This window comes from Bacillus rossius, chromosome 6 (genome assembly GCF_032445375.1).
Source record: "Bacillus rossius redtenbacheri isolate Brsri chromosome 6, Brsri_v3, whole genome shotgun sequence".
In the NCBI taxonomy this organism is placed as follows: Eukaryota; Metazoa; Arthropoda; class Insecta; order Phasmatodea; family Bacillidae; genus Bacillus; species Bacillus rossius.
In genome coordinates this window covers 55,920,604-55,931,953 of record NC_086334.1, presented here as the reverse complement: position 1 = coordinate 55,931,953, position 11,350 = coordinate 55,920,604, and the positions used below count along the sequence as shown (strand labels likewise).

Below are 11,350 nucleotides of genomic sequence, written 5' to 3'. Positions count from 1 at the left end.
ACTGGCGGCAATAGTAATTGGAAACCACCACCAAAAACTAATACCGTGATTTGACATGTGAAAGACTCTAGAATTTGTCAGAATAAAACAAAATAATAGGTTAGACATAGACTAAATTAGACTAGCAGATAGTTATTTCATTCTCTTATTTTATTCAGAGTGTAACTATTTCAGTACAGCACAGTCAGTAAAAAAAAAAATTAGCTCTGTTTATAAAGATTTGTTTAATGTTACAATTAGTTTTGAGATATTTGTTCCACATTGCAAGTATGAAAGTGATAATTAATAAAAAGGAACAATTAGGGAGGTAGTTTTACAACTCAAAATCCATAATGTGCAGATTGTGATTTGAAGGCTCTCTTGAAGAATTAAAAGCTATAGACATACATCAACTAACAATGATGAGAGTTTTAATGGTTTGTTAATAATTGTCATGTATGAACTTTTTTTGTCCTAGGCAGTAAAGTAATTAAAAGTATTTTTAGTTGTGCCCATGTAATTTTTGTATTTATACAAATGCTCTCTTTTAAAATCTTGCTGTTGATTGCAACTCACATTTTAAACAACAAACAAGAACTACTAAATTATGATAGGAAAAAACACTATCACAGAAGTAATTAGCAGTCTTACAGAAATAATTTTTATTTTATATAATTAATGGTTGATGTTTAATTTTAATTGGTTGGTTTTGTTTTTCTTGCTGATGCAACCAAATTTAGATATGTATATTTTTATTAACTTAGCTACATTTCATAAACATTCTTAGATAAATCTAGAATTTTGTTTTGCCAATAGTGTGATCACCCTAACAAAATTAGCTAACCTAAATGGTTGTTAAAATAGTTTGCTGTAGGTGACAAGTTTTTCGTTGAAAGACCACAAAAAAATCAAGTCTAGTCTTATTTTTGGGTGAATATGCTATTTCAGTTTTCCAAAATCACTCCAAGCAAATAATGGTACGTTCCTAATGACATTGTTTGTATGTCCTCACTGTCGAGATGTTAAACCCCAAAAAATATCTAAGCAAGGAACTCCTCCAAGCCAATGTTTGTACTTGCAGATTTCACATTAAATTTTTGTTTGCACCCATGAAAAAAAAATTAAAATTTGCATTTTGAGAAACATTATCATGGATTTGATTAAATGTGAGTTAGTCCTTCATGATAGGTTGGATTGTCACTCGGCACACTGCAGTGTGCAATATGACCAATCTAGAGGGACAAAACTATTTTTTTGACTTTTTAATTATGGGTTGTGGTTATTGAAATGTTATCGTAGACACTTCACACCATTCTGTAATGTGCTTGGTTGACCGTTTTAAAAATGCTGCGTTCCTTCTGGAGAGCTGATAAGAGAGCTGTATCGGAGGAGCACTCCCGGCCGGGGCAGTATTGGTGCGGAGTGCGCTCTTTCAAGAGCTGTTACAGTTAGTGCGGGTGGTATTTTCTTGTTTTATGATCATGGAAGACGTTCATAAAGGTATGTTCTTTAATTTGTATGAGTAACGCATATTTAATTGTGAATATTTATCCATACATTTATAATTTATTAACTGACGAAAAATAACAATAAAATGTAAACTTCATAAATTTCAATTAGAGTTATAAAAAATTGTCCTCAATATACCCCCACGAAACTTCTGCAGTGCAAAGCTCCATATTTATATTAAATGTTTTCGCTTTAATATTCTGCGCATTGCACAATTGATGGTTTTTAATTTTTTTCAGAGGTACTGCGCATGTAACGTGGCGATCTCTTTAACATTTGGTTGCGTAGTGAGAAAACAAAAAGGCATTAAGAAGCATGTAAATACATAGTGAGTTTCTTTGTCTTGGAAGAAGTTACAGAAAACATTCAAACTATCTTTAAAAAATAGAGTGAGGTAGTTTTTAATTAAACTGAATAAACTTTGGGCGCAAAGCGGAAGGTATTATGATAGATTTGTACAGCGAAACACACAGTGGCTTCGGGGGGAATATAAACTAGGAAATGAACTGTTGGCAATGTTTTTGCCTGCTGCTACACAACCCTGCAATACACCTGGGCCAAGCACATCGCCTGCAACTGATGCTGGACGCCCTAAGAAGCGTTTCAAAGATTGTAGCAGAAAGAGTAAAAGGAGGAAAGTTCAACATTTGCTGCAGTCTCAGACTCCTGAAGAGATTTCGTTTGCCACTGAAGTAAGTTTACGAGCTGCTGGGAAAAGAGATGCAGCAGATATTGTTAAATAATTATCTACAGCATCGCCACAAAGAGCGACAAAAATAACGAAAGCAAGAATGTCCAATAAAAAATCTATATTGTACACAAATGAAGAGGCATTGGCTTTTTTTTTTTATGCACAACTAACAACCTACCAATACAAGCTTCTGCAGTCTCAAACCAAAGAAAGAAACTGTAATATATATCCACCATATTACAGGAAGCCAAACAAATGTGTTACCCACTTAAAGAAGCTATTTTGATCACTGAACTGAGTGCAGAAATAAATAAATAAATCTACAAGCCCTTCTTAACCACACCATTGAACACATTTTACTAGTGCAAAATGAAGTAGTAAACCAGATGCTGTCTGAATCTGATATCAATGACATGTCGTTAATATGCAAGTGGGGTTGTGATGGAAGTTCAGGCCACAGTATATTTAAACAGAGGTTTGAGAGAAAAAAACAGGCGAGGTTCCCTATGACGAATATCTTTTCGTTATATCATTTGTTCCTCTGCAGCAGCACACAAATGAAGATCATAAACAAATTATTTGGCAGAATCCAAGACCTTCCTCTACTAGATATTGTCGACCAATAAAATTGCTCTTTAAAAAGGAAACAGAAGCATTAATCCAAGACAGGGTGTCTACAGGTCACGGAAGTCACGGAAGTCACTAAAATGAAGCGCTGGTCACGGAAGTACCGAAAAAGTGGCGCAATTGTTGTGGAAGTCACGGATTAATGTTTATTTACCCGTCGTACGTAACGTTTCGATACAAATCGATAGTTTGCGGGTGTAGAAATCGACATATGCGCATCGATAGTCTCGCGGAAGCAGACGTTGATATCTTCTAATCGATAGTGCTTTCCTGTTTGCCGTTTCCTTTGTCTTCGAAACACGGATGTTTGGATTTGTACGTAGATTTGTAATGGCTGCCGACTTGTGTTGTGTAAAGTGGCGTGGATTTTACTAATTATAACGTCATGTAGTTGTAATTCTTGTGAATATAAAACCGGAAAGAAAACGTTTTCGTTTGTGTGCCAGTTAACTGAGTTTATAGTAAAAATGTTCCGTGCGTTATTTACCAGTAAATCGATGTGTGCTTTTCTAATTAATCGCCACTGCAACGTTTTAGCACGTGGTACTAAATATAGATCGGCCAAACGGTGTTTTCTGTAATTGGTGCAAAATATTTCTTGACTTTTATGTATCATGTGCTATTTAGGAACATAGAAGAGTTTGTTGTAACAAAAAGTTACAGTTAATTATTTACTTAAGTTCTGGAAATTCTGATTGACACGTCTTCACGTGTTTATGTATTTACATGTGTGAAATATAAAAGAAATGCCTGGAAAGTGCAGTTTCCAAGATCAGTGGTTCAAAATGCCTTGCGCAATAGAAGGAAATTGGACGTCTTGGCTTAGGCCTGTAGAAAAGTCACAATACAAAGCTTATTGCACTATTTGTAGAAGCGACTTTGGTATTTCCCATGGTGGTGTATACTGTGTTAAAGTTCATGAAAAGGGGAAAAAACATGTTCAGAAACTCCTGGAAATCTCTAAAGGTAAGCAAACATTACTGCCATTTTCTAAGAAAAATGATGCTCCATGTGTGTTGGCAACAGGCACTTCACCAATGAACACTGAAACACAGAATGACTTCTAGCGGAACAACTAATAGTGATACTAAAAGAACTGAATGTGCAGGTACTTCTGGCATAGGCCTAGGCAATTTCATTTTGAAGGATGACGTAGCAAAGGCAGAAATTGTTTGGGCTTTAAATAAAGTAGTTACTCATGGGTCTTCACGTGGCTCAGGATCAAGTTCTGAACTGTTTCCATACATGTTCCCCGATAGTTTGATTGCGAAAAATTTCATGATGCAAAAGGACAAATTGTCCTATGTTATTACTTATGGTCTTGGACCTTATTTTCAAAGTAAACTTGTAGATGAAGTAAAAAATGCAAATTTTTTTGCTATTTCCCTCGATGAAAGTTTAAATAAAATTAGTCAGAAAGGTCAAATGGATCTGATTGTACGTTTCTGGGATGAAGATTGCAATGCAGTTGTGACCAAGTACCTGACATCAACATTTCTTCAACGAGCAACAGCAAAAGATTTGTTGGAAACTTTCACAACTACTATGGCCAATCTAGGTTTGCCCCTAAATCACATTTTGCAAGTATCTGTTGATGGGCCTAACGTGAACTTAAAGTTTTTACGTGACTTGCAAGACAGTATTGGTAACGAGCTGGATGGAAATGGAAAGCCTTTTGATACTGGAACATGCCCTTTACATGTTGTGCAAGGGGCTTATAAAACAGCACACACTACAGTAGGATGGAAAATACATGAATTTTTGCGATCTGTGTACTATCTGTTCAGGGATTTTCCAGTTAGAAGAGCTGAATACACTCTGAAGACTGCTTCTGAAGTTTTCCCACTCAAGTTCTGCCAAGTTAGATGGGTTGAAAATTCAAGAGTACTTCAAAGAGCCATTGAGATGTTTCCATCACTTGTGAAATATGACAGTGCAGTAGAGAAAAATCCCCCGAATTCTCAGTGTTATGTAAGAGTGAAAGAAGCCTTGAAAGATAAGCTATTGTTTGCAAAGTTGGAATTTCTTCTATCAGTTTCATTGCAGCTAGAGCCTTTTCTAACGAAATTCCAGTCCAATGATGCATTATTTCCGCTGCTCTATCAAGATACGTTGTCTCTCTTGATAGGCATTGGCACTCGCATCTTGAAGAAAAATGTGGTAGAAGACATCAAATCGGGTGTTCAGCTGACAAATGTTGATGTATACAATTCAGATGTCTTGAAAGCTGTGAGCAATATAGATATAGGATTTGGTGCCAAAGCAGCATGCAAAGACCTTAAAGAGGTTGTAGTGTTGTTGTTTAGAAATGAATGCAGGTGTTACTTACAACATATATTTTCAAAGTTTACTGTGAAGTCTCCACTCAAAAGTAAAATTGTTAAAGGAGCATCCTGTTTATCGCCTGAAGTCATCAGAAGTAGTCTATTAAGAAACTCACGCATTACCACTGCATTAGACATTTTTGTGTCAAATGGACACATGGCTCCACATGTAGCAGACTGCATCAAACGAGATTATTTGATTGTTTGTGACAATGCAGCTGTTAAAGATGCTATAGAGACATATGATTGGAGGTCTCAAAAATTGGATGCCCTTGTTTTGGAATTAATTTCTATGGCGAAGGTGGACAATGCTGCCCTGATTCAGTTTTGCAAGAAGATTTTAGTTATGTTTCATGGCAATGCTGCAGTTGAGAGGGGGTTTTCAGTGAACAGAGAATGTCTGGTAGAAAACTTGTCGGAAGCCTCTTTGATAGCACAGAGATGTGTGTATGATTCTGTTCATTCAGAAGGTGGAGTTAAAAATGTCCAAATCACTAAAAAAATGATCCATTCTGTAAGGAATGCATCTGCCAGGAGACAGGAAGCACTCAGGATGAAAAACATGAAGAAAGATGAGGAAGTAGAAGCAAAGAGGAAAGCCAAGTCAGAACTGAAGGAACTGCAAGCTACAAAACGCAGGATGTTAGAAATGCATAAGGAGGAAATGACCAGCATGGAGGATAGGATAACATTTTTGAAAAAGCAGGCTTAAAATTATGAATTATGTTTCTATCCATATCCACAGTGCAGAAACACATAGGCCTACAAATTTAAATATTAACTGTCAGTGTTTTTTGGCCAGTGTTGAAATTGTGGTCTTGTATAACAACTGCTAACACCCGGGACTATTAAAAGGTAAGCACATAAAACTGTGTAATATTTTTTAGTATATTTTGTTGCTTTTTCATTATTTTCAATAGTGTATGTTATTACATAGTCAATAAGTTGCATTAAAAATATTCCTTTTTTCTGTGTGGTATAATGTGAAACGTTTCTAAAAACTTTTTACCTAAAAATGAAACGTGTAATTCGAAGTATCAACTTTTCTTGAAAAGGTCACCAAAAGGTCACCAAAAAGTCACCAAATTAATTTTTCTGTTGCCTGTAGACACCCTGCAAGATGAAAGTAAGATTAAGAAACAAATAAATTAACTGTTACCAACCAGAGTGACTATTTGTGGCAATGAAAGAGATTTTCGTCAAACAATGTTGATGATATGGTTGATGGAAAAATTTGTAATGCTTTGTCCAATAATCACAAAAGTGTTATATCTGTGTAGGATCTCCTAAACAAATGAACAAAAACAAAATATCACATAAAACAAATGTAGATCCATCAACATATGCATTTGGTCTGTCTACACTCCATGCCTGAATTAGGTGCTTCGAATGCTTGCTGCATTAATCTTACAGGTTGGATATAAAAAAGTGACAGGTCTGAGGAGCAAGTGATAGATCAAAGTATGAAGCGAGAAAAAATGAAATACAGAAAAAAATTAGAGATGAGTTGGGTCTAGTGGTTGACATGCCAATACCCGGTAGTGGAAACATAAATGATGGAAATACTGCCAGGAGATTCTTCAAAAATGCACGTGAAGTCGCATTTATAACTGGAATTAATGAAAGCCTTATTAATCACTTCCGTGTTATCTTGGAATCCATATCAAGTGGTTACAGTATTAATGTTGAGGCGTTTGAAAAATATACTGAACAGACCCGAAAAATTTACTTGGATTTGTATTCGTGGTTCTATATGCCTGTCACAGTTCACAAACTCTTGGTACATGGTCCTGCCATCATCGAATCATGTTTATTGCCCATTGGACAGCTGTCTGAAGAAGCCTAAGAAGCGCGGAATAAAGACTGCAGGCGATTTAGGTTAGGGTATACAAGAAAAACATCGAGATCAGCAACAAACAAGGATCTGCTTAATCGCCTGCTGATTTCTTCAGATCCAGTTATCTCTGCTCTGAGAAAACGTCCACCAAGGAGAACAGGAAGATTATCTTCTGTAGTATTGCGCTTGTTGACAAATCCACTTCCGCACATCACCACAGTTAGTGCATGATCGCTAAGTGCAAGTGATACAGATGATATTGAAGAGGACATCTGAATAGTGTGTTGAAATTAGTCAGTTATTTGATAGCTTACTTAAATCAAAAACTATTTTTAGGTAGCCTACATATTACAAGGATATGACATTGTGTGTAAAACATCTGTATAATTTAATTTAAACTTTTTAGTATATAATAAGTGTTTACACATGTGATGTTTTCCGCCCTGCCTTGCTCCAATTCGCTTCACTGTTACTAAAATATTTCCTCTAGCATCTGTAAGAAATGTTTGTGTTAATTTGATTTTATATTTTTAGTTAAGTACTTAAAATTGTGTGTAGTCATATTGATGATGACACTTAATAGCTTTATTTGAATATTATTTTAAGTTTAGCATGCTTTAAAATTTGTTGCGTTGTGTTGTGTTGTATTCATCAGTGGATGATGAGAAACATTTCTTGAAGTATTTATGTATTAAATTTCAAACTACATGAAAAAAAATACACCTGCTCTATAATTAAGATCAGTGTCACTTAAAACCTATAACTGATGTTTGGTGATATTTGCATATTTAAATATTTTATGTAAAAACCTTGTTAACTTCAAAGGATGGCACAAAAACGCTTCTATAGTAATTAATAAATTTAATTACTTAAAAACTTTGTACTTCTACAAAAACATTAAATAATTTTCACTAACGGGTAAAGTCTGGTTCAAAAAAAAAACATACGTTGTTTTGCAAAGTAAATGAAACCCTGTATGGTCTTCTATGAATATTATAAATTTTGCTGCCAAAATTGTCAGAAATCATTAAGTTAACTAAAAAATCATTAAAACAGCAAATAAAAGCAAAAGGAAACATCATTGGCTTGAGTTTCGAATTTTGTCCCTCCAGAATGCTCATATTGCACACTGTGCACTGTGCTGAAAATCAAATGCTCACTTCTGCATTTTAATTTTTTTTTTATTTTTTAAGTACCAGCATAATATAATTACTTAGTAGTTTGGAATAATTACAAACATGTTTTAAAGGTGAGAAAAAAAAATCAGAGCTTGATTTATCTTTGCCAAAACAATGTATAATTCTAGACCAAGACACATTGTATTATGGACTTGCACTGATCATAGGTACTTGTGAATCATTGTGTATCAACCTTTTTAAGAAAATCCCACTTAAGATAATTTCCTGTATAATAGTTTAGAAAAATTAGCACTTAAAAAGTTTTCCCTCTTGGAAAGGCTAAATTTCCAAGTACCGTAACTTTAGAAACCTCTTAACAGGATTTTACTCTACTTGTTTTTTACCATTAATCTTCACATCTTTAGCAAATTCAAGATCAAAGTTCTTTTAGGACTAGACTTTCTATTTCTACCAAACCATTTTGACTGATAATCTCTCTTCAATCATAACTTTAAATAAAATAAAAAAATTGTTTTAAATATTTATTACAACAATCAACTTAAACATTTAATCAACATTCACATCTTTCACAACATTCAACATTATACAGTGACCCAGTAGTAAAGACTATTAATGAAAAACTCTTTATAAAAATACATGATATATGAACACAACCCAATGCTGTCTGGCTTTTCATGCTAATTATAATTACAAACTTAGCTACACATTTTCAGTACATGACGCACAATAGTTAATGTCATTAATTTCATGTTTCGGTTCTGTTGAAAATTGTAACATTATTGTAAATGCTAGTATATAATATATTAACAGATTTTTAAAGTCCTTTTTCAACACACACATACACTGTTTAGAATAGCCACATAAATATTCTGAAAAGTTGTTTTTCATAATTTAGATAAATTGGATTTAATGTAAAGTGTTTTTTGAAGGCACCTTTAAACATTACAAAAATTTTACAATTTTATAGTTAACATTAGATCTATTAGCTAGGGTATTGCACGTGTACACAAAAAAATGCTCTTACGAGGATTGTCATAGAAGTTCTTAAAGAGCTTTTATGCTTTTGTTTGGACTGCTCTTTTCAATTGTCAACATTATTTCTCACACTTTTACAGTAAAAAAAAATGCATATTTTTTAAAGTAATATTTTTACTCTAACATTTAAATTATTTAGAAGTATCTTTAAAAATATCTTACAATGTTTCATTTACATGATCTTAACCCAGGAATATCATCATCATTCTAAAATAAATTGCACACAATTTTTTTTTTTTTTTTTTTTTTTTTTTTTTTCCACACTGATAGAACTTTTGAGAAAAATATTGTTGGTACATAGCAGTTATACTGTACTCTCGGCTTATGCTTACATTATTCCACTTTGTACTTTGAACACACAAAATTATAGGACGGCATCGAGAAAAGGCCCCTGTTCCAACACACTATATACATAGCACCTTTGCTAAAGCACTTTAAGACATTTCAATTTCCCGAACATGCCTCTTTTCTTTAAAATCGACATGTGCACTAAAGTAGTCAAACATCTGTTAATTAAAGGTAGTCGGCCCAATGTGTTTGAAATTTTACTACGAAAATCACCAACCATCTAAATAAAAATTGTCACCCCGCTGCTGAACATTCCCTACACCTAACTGGTGACAATTTTTCTTTTAGTGTGTGTGTGTGTGTGGACAAGCTATCCCTTCACTTGTGATGCATGCATTTCAATTAATTTAGGTACTTCTGTTGTATCACATGACTGTTTCCTGGAGGTCCTCACTGGTACCCAACACTTAAATGAAACTAATGCAAGATGTGGGCAAAAATACAGATGTCAAAAGTTACTTGGTGCTACCATACACACAGCTTTTGAGTAAGAAGAATCTCTTCACCTTGAGAGGAAAGGTTCTTTAAAAATAAGTACAAAAGTTTCTGGAGTTATCACACGACAAAATTTCCAAATGCTAGCCATCGGTGCTACAACCAATTGGGATTCACTTTCGGTCTACCTCGGAACTGATCTACCGTCAATAGAAAACATTACTACTAAAAAATAAGTAACTTCATGGTACTTCATGGAACTGGCATTATCAAAAAGCTAATCTATCCACTTTCTTCTGCTTCGCCCACACTTTTCTTTAAAGAAAATGTTATCACTTGTGAAGCTAACTCCATCGCACATAGGAAATAGTTGAGCTGAAATTTGTTTCTATTAACGACTGCGTTAGTCAATTTTTGCATCCAAGTTTGCGAGTGTTCTTAAGTGCAAGTCGGACGATGCTTTGATGTAGTAGTCAGCCGCCCCACCGTTGCTGTAGCCATTGTTCGCATGACCATTCGAAGGCAATGCGCCATTGGAGGTGGTTCCGTTTGATTTGGCAGATCCGTTGGAAGTGCAGTGTCCATTTTCCTCAGCCTGAAAGGATTTCATCACACAAATTAATAAAAGTATTTAAAAGGTGATTTGTAACACTGTGCTAATATGTATAACACATTATAACTGGGCACCTAACTACTTAACTATAGCAACTTGTGTTAAGTACGCATGTGAAACACATGCTGTACAAATGTGTGGCATTTTGTTTTAGTCAGTGCACAAAAAATGTTCCTCTCTCTCTCTCTCTCTCTCTCTCATTGCCAAGATTTTTGATTTGTTCAATACGTTCTGTAGAAGCTTTAATTATAGTAGAAACCATTACAATGAGTTAGTTTTACAATGAGTTAGTTTACAATGTTTACAATGAGTTAGTTTTACATGGACTCATGTACAATTACATAGCAAAAAAAAAATGTTCTAAGGCCTATTGCAGTATAGTGAAATTAAGTTTTGTTTGATTGTTTATGCTATTTAGATGGAAAAACTAAACGGAATGCCTTCATCGTAAAAATACGTAGGGAACTCCTAACTACACCTATAAAAAAATACAAAACTACAAAAGTAGGAGCTCAAATAGCCATTTATAATGTACAGTGAATTATTGCAAATCCCTTTCCAAGTAAGTCTTTCTGAATCATTTTTTTATTTTTATTTTTCAAGTCAAAGACTCGGAACAACTCGGGGAGCACCCACAGGTACTGATAACTTTAGCTGTATTTATGAGGAAAATAATTTATCTGCACATGAGCCACCTTGTATTTCATGCTTATTCTCTTTCACATCTGCCATGCTTAACTTCAGTGTGTTGGAGGTTTCATGCTGCACAGCTATGCCCAAGCCCATACAGTGCATGCAGATTAAAGGCTATAG

General features: G+C 34.4%; 1 protein-coding gene across 9 annotated transcripts in view; it reads right to left on the bottom strand.

Annotated features, from left to right (window-relative positions):
- Positions 1-8,614: 8,614 nt before the first annotated feature.
- LOC134533212 (very long chain fatty acid elongase AAEL008004-like) overlaps positions 8,615-11,350 on the bottom strand; it is a 197,824-nt gene continuing 195,088 nt past the window's right edge. For all 9 annotated transcript variants that reach the window (XM_063370603.1, XM_063370599.1, XM_063370595.1 and 6 more), the window contains one exon: positions 8,615-10,519. In XM_063370603.1, the coding sequence (XP_063226673.1) occupies positions 10,328-10,519 (192 nt within the window). In that variant the 3' untranslated portion in view covers positions 8,615-10,327. The remainder of the gene's footprint in view (positions 10,520-11,350) is intronic.